This window comes from Leucopleurus acutus, assembly GCF_964270905.1.
Source record: "Leucopleurus acutus genome assembly, chromosome: 6".
NCBI classification, from domain to species: domain Eukaryota; kingdom Metazoa; phylum Chordata; class Mammalia; order Artiodactyla; family Delphinidae; genus Leucopleurus; species Leucopleurus acutus.
This window is the reverse complement of record NC_139149.1, coordinates 25,475,083-25,489,654: the sequence shown is the minus strand read 5'-3', so window position 1 is coordinate 25,489,654 and position 14,572 is coordinate 25,475,083. Positions and strand designations below refer to the sequence as shown.

The 14,572-nt window shown below is 37.7% G+C and overlaps 1 protein-coding gene across 2 annotated transcripts in view; it reads right to left on the bottom strand.

Annotated features, from left to right (window-relative positions):
* Positions 1 to 14,572, bottom strand: part of UBXN4 (UBX domain protein 4) — a 34,114-nt gene that overhangs the window by 3,374 nt on the left and 16,168 nt on the right. The window contains exons 6-12 of one of the 2 annotated variants that reach the window (XM_082841712.1): positions 14,229 to 14,322; positions 11,085 to 11,139; positions 10,158 to 10,322; positions 8,994 to 9,121; positions 4,669 to 4,768; positions 2,326 to 2,457; positions 672 to 874 (exon numbers count right to left, since the gene is read on the bottom strand). In XM_082841712.1, coding sequence (XP_082697838.1) covers positions 672 to 874; positions 2,326 to 2,457; positions 4,669 to 4,768; positions 8,994 to 9,121; positions 10,158 to 10,322; positions 11,085 to 11,139; positions 14,229 to 14,322 — 877 coding nt within the window. Of the gene's footprint in view, positions 1 to 671; positions 875 to 2,325; positions 2,458 to 4,668; positions 4,772 to 8,993; positions 9,122 to 10,157; positions 10,323 to 11,084; positions 11,140 to 14,228; positions 14,323 to 14,572 lie in introns of both variants that reach the window. The other variant, XM_082841711.1, reaches the window with a different exon arrangement.

Genomic DNA, 14,572 nt, shown 5'->3' with positions numbered 1-14,572 from the left:
GTATATATTGTAATAAACTGTGCTATTAATTATTAGAAGGGGGTATAATCTCGAATTCTAATAAAATACTTCCTGTAAACCTCTTCCAAATATGTAGAATTTTAACAGAGGTATGAGCTAAGATCATTAGTGTTGTCTATCAGTATTACCATTCAAACCTTGGCCATCTCCAACAAAAGTAAGGCCTCTTGGTTAAGGAACTAGTCCAAAATAACTCTCTGAAGAGTTACTTCATTTTCAAGTGAACATCCAGTTTGGTCCTTCTCTGAATGACCCAGAGGAGGCAGTTAAATTATCTACAGCACAATGATCCCTCTAAAGTAATCATACAAGATGACTGTAAGAAATTAATGAAGTATCTTGTCAGACAAAACATGGGTAACAAGAAAAGATATTACTGTTTAGACCTGAAAAAAATATGCCTTTTGTTATGGGATAAAGAGAATTCAATAAATGAAATAATAAAATCAGTAGCAGTGAAAGTTGCTTTCCATGGAATAGGTTTTAGAAAGATGGCTGAGAAAACTCAGGTATTGAGCTTCCCAGAACATGTTGGGTTTTCCCCCTTATACAGAGAAAAGGCAAAGTATCCATAACAAAATTTTTCATTTTGAATAAGGCATTGGGCATTACTAACATATTTTGCAAATGGGGAAAATACAAACAAATACCTTTTTTCTGAGTTGCCAGACGATGCAAGGTTTGAGGATTCCAATGATGCTGCTCTCACCGAGGTCTGTGCAGGAGGAGGATTACTGAATAAGAAGTTGCTAATCAATCTCCAGATAGCAAGGAATGGGTAAAGTACTGTCCCCAAGAATGTCCAAAAGTCGCCACTGGAAGAATGTACCATGGATGTAGTTGGTCTTCCTGCCTAAAAATTAAGAAAGAACCTAGATAAAGACAACATCGGCCCAACCACATCACACTCAAGGTTCCAGATAAACTTTTTTACCTGGAAAAGTCCTGTGGATTTTAGTTTACTGCAAGAAGGTAAAATTGCCATCTTTTGCTGTTTTTCAAGTGTGTAAACTTCTAGGAACTCCTGGAGCTCTTTTTCTTTAAAGGAGTAATTACAACACAGAAACTGGAAAGTAGTTTCTCAGTGAAATGAACTAATTATTTTGAAGAGAACTAAACTTTTGTAATGAAATTAACAAGTTTGATTTTAAAAGTCTTTCTTAATGATTTTTAAAAAGGGAAAGGTTTCAGATCTCAATGAATACAACTAATCCTGATTACTGGAGGACTGTTTTAGGTGTGGGGCTAAAGCTCAGATCTGGGTAAACTACAGTAGTCCCCCTGCTTACCTGCAGGGGATACTTTCCAAGACCCCCAGTGGATGCCTGAAACCATGGATAGTACCAAACACTAAAGATACTATGTTTTTCCCTATACATACATACCTGTGATAAAGTTTAATTTATAAATTAGGCACAATAAGGGACTAGCAAAATTGCCAGCATCATCAGTCTTGAGCTTTGGAGCCATTATTAAATAAAATTAGGGTTCCTTGAACACAAGCACTGCAATATTTCGACAGTCTATCCAATAACCAAGAGGGCCAGAAAGCGACTAATGAGCAGGTAACATACAGAGCATGGATACGCTGAACAAAGGGATAATTCATGTTCCAGATGGGACAACACACCATTTCATCACACTACTCACAACGGCCCGCAATTTAAAGCTTATGAATTGTTTATTTCTGGAATTTTCCATGTAATGTTTTCAAAGTGCGGTTGGCCACGAGTAACTGAAACCACGGAAGGAGAAACTGCAGGTTAGGGGGCACTACCATATACTAACCAAGATATAGAAGAACCAAGCTCTCATCCCAGCTCTGGCACTTAAGGTGGCACCTTGGCAAAATTATTTAAGGTTCTGAGCCTTTTTTTAAATCAGAGATTAAAATATTGTTAGGATCAGATGGGATTAATATGTTTAAAAATGAATGTTATTTTTAGATTAAAATGTTTTTTTAAAAATTGGTAAACAGTACTCATATACTCATACATAAATAAATGACACCAAGTCAGTAGATTAGGCAGATATTCTACATTTCTTTTCCTCTCCTACTGGTCGTTTTTTGTACATGAAAATAGGTGAGGGAAAAAGCTGAAAATTTATATTGTGTCTCACTAGCAATACAAATATAAAGCCCAGGATAATGGAACAATAAACTGATCTAACATTTTTTGATAATTTGGACTTTAATTACCCACAGTACACTTTTCACCTTCCCTTCCTCTAATTATAAGAAAAGATCAAGAGCAGAACAAACAGGACTATAAGAATAGAAAAAATATATATGCATATACATACTGGCAACAGTACCACTGAAGCACTTGGGGCAAGTTCCAAATCCAGTAATTTCTTTTTATAATCTTCTTTGGTAAATTCCCTCCTGGGAAACATTGTTGCTAATGAAAAATTACCGTAAGTGTTGCCAACAGTCTGTAACATAACAATAAGTTTTAAAACGTTACAGTGGAGCCTTTTTAAAGTAAGATATTACAAACTCATATGCATCCAAAATGACTGCTTTAATTTTAAAAGTTCACTTAAATGTAAAATCAAAAAACATTTATAAAAACTTTGTGCTTCAAAAAATAGCTGAAGGCTATCAAATCCAAAGAGTACTTAAAAGCTTTTAAAACTCAAAAATGACCATGAGGGCTTCCCTGGTGGCGCAGTGGTTGAGAGTCCGCCTGCCGATGCAGGGGACGTGGGTTCGTGTCCCGGTCTGGGAGGATCCCGCATGCCGCTGAGCGGCTGGGCCCGTGAGCCATGGCCACTGAGCCTGCGCGTCCGGAGCCTGTGCTCCGCAACGGGAGAGGCCACAACAGTGAGAAGCCCGCGTACTGCAAAAAAAAAAAAAAAAAAAAACCACGAAATAGCAAGAATATGTTTCCCAAGACTATATAAATATACTGAATAAAAATGAACAATTAGATATCTTAAGTATGACTGCAGTTTGCAGTTAAGAGTTTTCACTGTCCTTTGGCAAACTTACATTAATATCTCACAAATACCCATTTGGATTGTAGGTATTTTGTATTAAAAATCTGGAATAGACCAGAATTTCCCTCATATTATACATATGACAGGAGTTTTTGCCTCCTCCTTGTCTCAGTAAATGGTCCATAATCAACCCATATCACACACATAATCCCAGGTCCAGGAATTTACAGTGGGCAAGCATCACAGTCACTTTCACAATGTTAAATCACCTATACTTATAAAATCTTCCAAAGGAAGAGTCTAATTTCTGTTTTTTGTAATTTTTTTAAATTTTTATTTATTTATTTATGGCTGTTTTGTGTCTTCGTTTCTGTGCGAGGGCTTTCTCTAGTTGCGGCGAGCGGGGTCCACTCTTCATCACAGTGCGTGGGCCTCTCACTATCACGGCCTCTCTTGTTGCGCAGCATAGGCTCCAGATACGCAGGCTCAGCAGTTGTGGCTCACAGGCCTAGTTGCTCCGCGGCATGTGGGATATTCCCAGACCAGGGCTCGAACCCGTGTCCCCTGCATTGGCAGGCAGACTCTCAACCACTGCGCCACCAGGGAAGCCCTGTTTTTTGTAATTTTTTACTCTAGGTCATACTACCTCTCTCACTGTTCTCACTCAACATAAGGTCACAAAATTAGGTCACTGTACTGAGATGAAGTTCTAATAGGACTGATGCAATTAAAGATCTTTCTTTTTTACTCAGGTGATTCCCTCTTCACTTACCTGTGGCAGAAGCACCCCATTTGGGGAGGCCCTAAGTGGGGCTCCAAGGCAAAAGAAGGATGAAAGAGGCTATCTGGAGTTGATTCTACTATAAAGCTTGGGGAAAGGAGTTATTAAAATAACTTTTTATACTGTCCAGCCAAGCTCACCAGTGGAAGAAGGCATATAACTTTTTAGGCATCCTTTTCTTGGGACCTATAAGTGAGATGGCAGACTAAATGCAGAAGAGGTCTAGCAGAAAAGTCTGAATCCTAATTTTAATCTTGAAGTGATATGTAAAACAAATACCGGTGCGTGTAATAAGCCTAGATCCTAAAGGACATCTGATGCCTCATTTTGAAAAAGTAATCAATCAGAGAATAAAAACTAACTGGAAAGTACTCATATCTTCTCTTCTAAGATGTCAATTTCACCACCATTCAGATCTTGAATAAGGCCATGTTCTGGAAGTAAATTCCTGAAGAAGATACTTGTTGCCAAATAAAGATTATTGATCTTTAGGTTTGATCAACTGGCAGATGGTGGGAAAATTGCCAGCCCTAAAGCATTCTAAGCAACTTGCAGAAAATTCAGAGAGAGGACTAAGAAAAAATGCATCTTTTACAGAGGACAACTCCTTCAGATTAGACTTTTGGAAAATCACTCGCTTTTCATTCCTCCAACTGAATGTACTAAGCACTGAGAAAAGTTTCCAGAGTCTATTTTACAATAGCAGCAAATTCATCTTTTTACAGAACAAGCAGATATGCTGTTCCCATATGGCACTCATACATGACGGAAGCTCCACAACATCCCAGAGGCATCTTGTGCCTCGCTCCTGGGGATAAGTCATAACTTATTCATACTCTTCAAATCCTGCCTGGAAAACTTCCCCTCCTACATTCTAATAACCCATTCACCTACCTTCATTACAACTCAAGACATAAATTTACCTGTGCAGCAAACTGCCTTGCTTCTTCTAGAGGAGCATCAGAAGGGAACTGATTTGTAAAGGAAGAACCATCAGGAAGACGGAATTGAATTCTCGCAACACTGCTATGAGAAAATGAAAATTTAAGTCAGCATCTTTACTTATACACATTCTCAAACAACATCATTAAAACTAAGAGAAAATGGAAGTGGTAATGTGTAATGAAAACAGGTTTTTATGGAGAGTTGGGGAGGGAGGATTGGAGGAAGGTGGTCAAAAGGTATAAAATTCTAATTTAAGGTAAATAAGTACTAGGGATGTAACGTACAAGACGACTATAGCTAACACTGCTGTTATGATATATAGGAAAGCTGTTGAGAGTAAATCCTAAGAATTCTCATCGTAAGAAAAGAGGTTTTTTAATTGTATCTCCATTTAGCCCATGAACAACAGGGGTCTGAGCTGCACGGGTCCACGTAGAGGTGAATTTTTTGCAATAAACATACTACAGCACTCCACTATCCACGGCTGACCGAATCCATGGATGCAGAACCGTGGACACGGAGTCATACATGGAATTTTGACTACGCAGGGGTGGCACGCCAACTGCAACCCCGCACTGTCCAAGGGCCAAATGTGTATGAGAAGATGGATGTTAGCTGAACGCGCCGTGGTAATCATTTCAAAATATATGTAAATCAAACCATCAGGCTGTATTCCTTAAACTTATAGAGAAATGTATGTCAAATATTTCTCCAATTAGAGAAAATAAAAAGAAAATTGGCTTTTTTCACAGTCAAATCTCATTTATTATTTTTAACAACAGCTTTTTTGAGATAAAATTCACCTTTAAAATGTACAATTCAGTGGTTTTTAATACAGTCAGAGCTGTGCAACCATCACTATTATCTAATTCCAGAACATTCTCATCACCCAAAAAGAAACCAAGCGCTTTAGCAGTCAGTCCCCATCCCTCCCTCTCCCTTTCCCTGGCAACCACTCATCTACTTTCTGTCTTTGTGAATTTGTCTGTTTCTGGCACTTCCTGTAACAGAATCATAAGATGTGTGACTTGTTGGTAACTGGCTTTTTTCATGTAGCATTATGTGTTCCAGGTTCATCCAAGTTGTAGCAAGGGTCAGTACTTCCTTCCTTTTTATTGCTGAAAAATATTCCATCGTATGCTATATACTATATTTTGTTTATCCCCTCTTCAGTTGATGGACATTTTGGTTATTAGCACATTTTGGCTATTATGAAGAACGCTGCTATCAATATTCACGTACAGGTTTCTGTGTGGACATTGTTTTCAACTCTCTTGGATATATACTTAAGAGTAGAATTGCTTAGCATTTTGAGGAACTGCCAAGTTGTTTTTCCAAAGCGGTTGTACCATTTTATAACCCCATCAGCAATGTAGGAAGGTTCCAAATTCTCCACATCCTTGCCAAGACCTGGCGGTTACTTACTTACATTACTTACTTACTTATTTTTTTCCGGCCATGAGGCATTCAGGGTCTTAGTTCCCTGACCAGGGAATGAACCTGTGCCCCCTACATTCGGAGCATGGAATCCCAATCACTGAAACGCCAGGGAAGTCCTGGTGGTCACTTTAAATTTAGCCTTCCTAGAAGGTGTGGTTTTGATTTGATTTTCCTAATGACTAATAATGTGGAGCATCTTTTCATGTGCTTATTAATCACTTGTGTATCTTCTCTGAAAAAATATCTATTCAAATTCTTTCCCCATATTTAAATTGGCTTGTTTGCTTCTTTGTTGTTGACTTTTTATATTCCAGTTACAAGTCCGTTATCAGATATATGGTTTGCAAATATTTTCTCCAATTTTTTTTTTTTTTTGGCCGCACTGTGTGGCATGCAGGATCTTAGTTCCCTGACCAGGGATCAAACCCATGCCCCCTGCAGTGGAAGCGCGCAGTCTTAACCACTGGACCGCCAGGGAAGTCCCTCCAATTTTGTGGGTTGTCTTTTCACTATCCTGATGATATATGATATCCTTTGAAGCATAAAAGTTTTTAATTTCGATGAAGTCCAACTTATCTGTTGCTTTCTTTTGTCACTTGTGCTTTTGGTGTCATGTCTAAGAATCCACTGCCTATTCTAAGATCACAAGATTTCCTCATTTCTTTTCCTCCCAAGAGTTTATACTTCTAGCTTTCACACTTAGGTAGATGATCCATATGGTGTGAGATAATGGTCCAAATTTATTATTTTGCACATGGATATCCACTTGTCCAAGCAGCATCTGTTGAAGACACCATTTTCTCCCCCATTGAATAGTCTCGGTAAACTTTTCAAAAATCAGTTGATCATAAGCGCATAGGTTTATTTCTAGAGACTCGATTCCTACTACAGGCATACCTCAGAGATATTGTGGGTTTGGTTCCACACCACCACAATTATCACAGTAAAGCGAGTCACATGAAATTTTTGGTTTCCCAGTGCATGTAAGTTAAAGTTTATACTATACTCCAGTCTAATAAGTGTGCAGTAACATATGTCTAGAAAAACCATGTACATGCCTTAATTAAAAAATATTTTATTGCTAAAAATGCTAACTATCAACTGACAACACAGAGTTGCCACAAAACTTCAATCTGTAAAAAACTGCAATAAAGCATTAGCACAATAAACGAGGTATGCCTATACATCAACCCATATGTCCATCCTTATGCCAATACCACACTGTCTTGGTTACCGTAGTTTCATAGTTAAGTTTTAAAATCAGAAAGTTTGAGTCCTCCAACTTTGTTCTTTTTCCAGATTGTTTTGACTATTCTGGGTCCCTTGCATTTCCATATAAATTTTAGAATCAGATTCCTGCATAAATTTTGGCAAAAAAAAACAGCTAGAATTTTGATAGGGATTATGTTGCATCTGTAAACCAGCTTGAGGATTACTGCCATCTTAACAATATAGTCTTCTGATCTATGAAAACAAAATATCTTTCCATGTATTTAGTTAGGTCTTCTTTAATTATTTCGATAATGTTTTCTAGTTTTCAGTGTACAAATTTTACACTTCTGTTAAATATATTCTTAAGTATTTTATGACTTTCGGAAAATAGTTTTTATTTATTTTATTTATTTATTTTTGGCTGCACTGGGTCTTCATTGCTGCGCACGGGCTTTCTCTAGTTGCAGTGAGTGGGGGCTACTCTTCATTGCAGTGTGCGTGCTTCTCATTGCAGTTTGCGTGCTTCTCATTGCACTGGCTTCTCTTGTTACAGAGCACGGGCTCTAGGTGCACAGGCTTCAGTAGTTGTGGTGCGTGGGCTCAGTAGTTGTGGCTTGCAGGCTCTAGAGCACAGGCTCAGTAGTTGTGGCACACAGGCTTAGCTGCTCCGCAGCATGTGGGATCTTCCCAGACCAGGGCTCGAACCCATGTCCCCTGTATTGGCAGGCAGATTCTTAACCACTGCGCCACCAGGGAAATCCCACTTGTTAATCTTCTAATATAGAAAATACAGAAAAGTACAAAGAACAATACAAACATTAACCGTAATCCTACTAGCAGTATGTACTGGAAATCTGAATTTTTGTCTTTGCAACACATTTTTGTTTGGGGAACTGCCTTATCCCTCCAATTCATTCATTCATTCGGGTATGATTATCAGTAATATTTCCTTATCTCCTTCAGCACAGGGGTGGGCATGTCTACTACCCCAACCAGCTGGCCTATACAAGTGGACATAGTGATTGGTATTAAGATGGCCACATGACCCAAGCAGGGCCAATCAGAATTCTCAGTGAATGAGAAAAAGGATTAGTCTTTCCTCTCTAGGATCAGAAGCTCAAGATCCTGGAAGGTGCCAGGAGGCCCTAGGCTCTCCTGACACTATCTAAAGAGTTTCTCTGAGAATAAAGCTAAGACAGAAACCAAGAGATTAAAAGGAGAGAGAAAAAATCCTAATAATATCCTTCAGATCCCTGGATCTGGTGATGCCTAACCAATTCTATCACTGTAACTCCCAGGTGCAGAGCCAACAGATTCCCTCTTTTGCTTAATCCTGTTTGACTTGATATTCTAACAAGTGAAGAATTCCAGTACACATGAGATAATCACTATAATCATTTTGATGTATGTGCTTTCTGTCTTTTGAAAAGAGATTTCTTCAGCCTTCTTTTAAACATCATGTATTTAGTACCATTACGTTGTACATTCACATTCAATGACAAATACCACTGGCAGCTGCCAAACTGATCAATATGTTCTTGCAGAACGATTTATTAATCCACAGAACACATCAGTGTTAAAAAGCAGCCCACAACTGCTTTTCTCCTCAGCTGCCATGTACACACATACATTTTAGCAGGAAATAAAGTACCTTCTTTCTTTTGTGGAAGAGTCTCTCTTGACTTCCATTTCTGCCTGTTTGGCTAGCAGGGCAGCAGCTTTAGCAGCTTCTACTTCTTCCTTTGTCTTTGCAAAACGAGCAGCTCTCTCTGCACGGTCCTTTAAAACAGTTGTTAGATACTAATTATATTTCACTGCCAGAAAGATCTAGTTACACATTTCCAAACATAAGGAACATAAATATGCATGAAATTCCTTAAGGCCATACATGAACTTCATCACTCTGATTCTGGTATTTTTTAGTTTTATCAACTTTCAGGGACCAGAGTTATTAGTAAACAAACAAGGACTTGATTTTGGTCACTATTCTCTCTCTAAAGTCTGGAACAAGGTCTGGCAAATAACAGATAATCAATAAATATTTACTGAATGAATAAATAAACGAACAATATTAAGTAGGGTGTAATATGTATTACAACTGCTTAATTCTAAAAGCAATTGTTGGGACTTCCCTGGTGGCGCAGTGGTTAAGAATCCACCTGCCAATTCAGGGGACATGGGTTCGATCCCCGGTCCGGGAAGATCCCACATGCCACGGAGCAACTGAGCCCGTGCGCACAACTACTAAAGCCTGTGCGCCTAGAGCCTGTGCTGCACAACAAGAGAAGCCGCTGCAACGAGAAGCATGCACGCTGCAACAAAGAGTAACTCCCACTCTCCACAACTAGAGAAAGCCTGCGCACAGCAACAAAGACCCAATGCAGCCAAAAATAAATTAATTTTTAAAAAATAAATAAATAAAAGCAATTGTTGCAAAACTATCCTAAAGCTTGATGTGTCTAAATCCTTTGAATGTCCTAAAAAAGATGCTTATGACTAGCGGAGCCTGTGACGTTGCAAATTCTTAGCTTCTTTCCTGGGGAATCTTTGAAAACTACCTTTTCACTACTGATAAAATTCATAATATAACACTGAGAAAAACTACTTACAAAAAATCATCTCAAGTTTAATCTTAACTGTATTTTAATTCAATACACAATTTCTAGGAAAAGAAAACAGAATTGGTATGCTCTGAGTCCCTAAAATCTACTATTTTCGTGTGCCCTGTCTGGTAGTAAGCCAAAACTATTGTGCATGAAAAAACAATTTCACTAATGTTCTAGAGTCAAGCATTAAAAATAAACTTAATACTCACCAGTGCAATCTGCTGTTTTATACGCTCTCGAGCTGCCCTATCTTCTGCCTTTTCTCTGTTTCTTTCCTCTAACATTCTTTTTGTTAATTCTTCTTCTTGCTTTCTTTTATAATCCAACATTTCTTTTCCAGTTTTCCTCCTCTCAATTTCCTTCTTAATTTCTCTCTGAATTAAAGAAAAAGTAAGTTTTATGAGTCAAAAACAAAATTTAATAATCTTCCCTTAATATTATTTTGTATGCAGGGAAAGCCAGTTGTAGGGTACAGCTAAAGGAACAGAACAACTTCACAAAATCTAGGGGTCTAGTAGAATATATTAACAGCATGGGTTAATGGTCAAATGTCTATCAATTTATAAGTCTTTGCCAGTGGTTCTGTTAAGATTATGATGTGGTCAGTGTCATTTGAAAAAAAAAACAGTACAGGTCTTTGGTTTCTGAGGTGCCCTCTAAGGACAACATGGTAGTCATTTATTTAGCTTGAAGACCTGATAACCTTCGTATATTAGAGCCCCAAAGAGATGACGGAGTTCAGGTGCACAAGGTGAGAAAAACGAATGGTGCACTAGAACGCAGCAACACCAAAGGAAAAATTCAGCAAAATATCTACGCATTTCTTTTTCACAAAAAGGAACTAAAACTCTGAACTGCATCAAACCAATTTTAGTTCAAGTCCCTTTATTCTTAGCATAAAGGATTTATTGCAGAGGAAGAAAAGATGGTCCAACCTATTCCTAGCAATTTATAAAAAGAACACAAAAAAGTGTACACTATGACCTTACCACAGAAGACAGATAATTCCCCTCACTGTGCTGCAACACTGAACTATATAACCAGGAAGCCATTCCAGGTTTGCCAAACTGAATAGGGAATCAAATGCTCCCTCACTTAAGGGAAGAGGAAAACAATGCCAGGCACATGCACTTTACCTGTTCTTCCTCTTTCCTTTTCTCTTCTCTCCTTTCTTCAAGTTTTTTGGTTAGTCTGTATTTTAAAAGTTTAAAAAATACATTAACTGAGATACATCATATTAATATAAATTACATTTAGAAGATTTCTTTAGCTAAAAACTGGGGAAATGTGGAGACAGACAAAAAACCTCCTGAAGGCAAAGCAACAACTTACCTACCTGGTCCCTGCCCCTAGGGAAATCCATGAGGAGTCAGTGGGACCATCAGAAGCCTCACTCCAGCTCTAAGTGCCTTACCTCCTACTTAACATTAGTTCCCATTCCTCCCAATTTATCAGATCTTGATTTTTTTTTGTTTTGGCTGCGCCATGTGGCTTGTGGGATCTTAGTTCCCCGACCAGGGATTGAACCTGGGGCCTTGGCAGTGAGAGCTCAGAGTCCCAACCACTGGACTGCCACGGAATTCCCTGAATATTTATTTGAAAATATGCATCTTCAAATACGTATGTATAAATCAATGACTTACAAATGCTTTACTTCTTACAAAGACGTAAACAGTATTATGGCACAAAACTGTTAAAAAATAAAAGCAAGAAGCTGAAGGCTAACATTTATAAAAACCAGTAATTCCGAAATTGATTCTGAACTGTGAGAAACTCAGCAATTAAAAACTAATGATTCTGAAAGCAGACAGTGGTAATGGCTGCACAACCTTGTGAATATATAAAAACCCACTGAATTGCATACTTTGAATTTTATGGTATGTGAATTATATCTCAATTTTAAAAAACTAATGGCACTTTCTCTCAGAGGGATTTAGGTTACACAGGTATATGCATTTGTTAAAACTCAGTTGAACAACTTGTGCCAGAAATCAAGGGACGCTCAAAGAACGATGGTTTAGAACCCCAAAGAGATGATGAAGTTTAGGTGCACACAGTGAGAAAAATGAATGATGCGCTAGAACACAGCAACACCAGAGGAAAAATTTAGCAAAATGTCTACAGATTTCTTTTTTACAAAAAGGATGTCAAAAGGACATAAGGCCCAGGATGAAGAGGTTCCACTAACCAAATGTGAAGCAATCTGTGCATCAAAAAAAAATTGTAAGAGAAATTAATTGTAACACATTAGGGTTAAAAAAAGGACCCATGAAATATCTTACTGCTGACGGAAGTTATGAATTGGTATAACCACTCTGGAAAACTGTTCAGCCAGTATCTATGACCCAGAAATTCAGACTCCTGAAAATACACCCAAAAAATATGTTCACCAAGACATGTAATAAAAGAATGTTCATAGCAATTCTTTCTTAACTGACCCAAACTGAAAATAATTCAACAGCAGAATGGATAAATAAATTGTGGTACAGTCAATACACAGTCAATATAGCTATACAGTAACAAGCAACAATTTGAAGTGCTTACACAATTTTAATTATATGATCCCATGACCCGGATTTTTGAAATGCTGTCTAAGCAGCTAATAGTTACTTCCCAATGAAAACTGTTTTGTTATTAAGAGCTTGTCAACATTTTATCTAATCTCAACATTAGTATCCCTTTTTAAAAGCTTAACAAATTTTGTGTATATGTATCTTCTAAGAGTGCTTTATAGTTTTTTTCAATTTAAGAAATCTCAAACAGCTGTAGACCCACTCTGTCCTGACAGGCTAACTATAAAAGTAATAATGCTCAATGAAGAAAACTTGGCAACCCCAAAACAAAGCAAAGAAAAAAATCTCGAATTCCAATTTCATAGATACCAGTATAAACACTTTGGTGCATATCTTAACATAACTTTTTTGGACTCATTATACTATATAACACATATACACCAATATGTGTACATATTTTTTAATTAAAAATGTCATATTATATTCTATTTACAGAACCGTCAGGCAGACACAAGCAGACACCCCTTTACATAAGAATGGAAACTATTGAGGGGAATTCCCTGGCTGTCCAGTGGTTAGGACTCTGAGCTCTCATTGCCAAGGGCCCGGGTTCGATCCCTAGTTGGGGAACTAAGATCCCACAAGCCATGCAGCGTGGCCAAAAAAAAAAAAAAGGACTATTAAGTAATAACAGAAACTCCCCTTTCCCACAGGAATTAAATAGCACTTGATCTCACCGCACAATAAAGGGCTACCTGCCATGTTTCTTCACATCCCCCCCCCGCAACTCTCGAAATCTTTTCCTGATTTTTCATTTTCACTTCACCCCAGGATCCCAGGGTGATGCAAGTAAGGGTGCACAGTGGTGGGCTTGGTGTTAGCAAAGCAGAAAGAAACAGAAGAGGATGAGCCCCTGGGACTCTGGTTCCCTACTGCTTTTCTTCCAGACACACACCATTTCTCATTGCTGTGAGAGATCTACCCTGCTTTGCACCTCCAGATTCTGGCCCTGCCCCAACTCCCATAAAGAACAATCAGAATCTAGGTTTTGCTAAAATGAAGCACATTTTTACTGAATCATGAGCTAACCCAAATACCCAATGTCAGCAATCATTTTGAACTCTGGTTCCCCATAACATCTATGTGAACAAGAAAATATCAAGTCTAAGTAATTTTTCTTAACTTCCATATTACACTGAATGATTTTTAAGTCAAGATTTTAAAATATTCCTGCTTATCCGTTCACCATTAACTCAGTTATCTTTTAAGAATCATAGTATAAGACTATGATTTGATAATCACTACAAAATTAAAAATACTAAACTAGAAACCACAAGAAGTCAGAAATTTGATTATGAGACCAACTAATAACACATGACACTTAATAGACACCCACTTATGCAGAACCCAGGCTCAGTACATAGTCATAAAATTAGCTGAAGTTCTTGCCCATCTGGAACTTATCCTATGACACAGAGAGATAAAAGCAGAAGTAACAGATGGAAACACACATACCAAAATACTAGTGAAAAAGGGATTCTTAAAATTATCAGACCTAAAGCTGACTGACGACTTCAGAGATACAGAAGTTTTTACTTCTAGAATGTAGTTTTTATGGATACAAATAAGTTGGTCAGGTAATAAAAAAACTTCAACCTAGAATTCTGAAATTTCATTTGTGTAATTTTAGCTCTTATTCAAATCAATGAAATAACTGAAAACCACTGTCTTTCTAACAAAATACTATTTCCAAAAACAAAACCAAACCTTTCCACTCTGATGGTGAGCTCCTCTGTAGGTCTCTGATTTGAACATCCACCAGGCTCTTGAGACACAGTGGCCTGGCCTGAAATTTCTCCTCCTTAATTATTAAAAAAAAAAAAAAGAAAGAAAGAAAGAAAGAAAGAAAAGAAATAAAAAGAATATTGCATTCAATGCCAATTTTTAAAAAGGTATATATCTTTTGGGTTACAATGTCTGTTAACAATCTTGTTTCTTAAACAATACATTTTTTCCCTAAGAATGGAGTAGGAGATAAGAAATGAGCTATTACTAGTGATAATTCTTACGACTGGATCTGGATACAAAAGTATATAAATGGGAAATAAGGC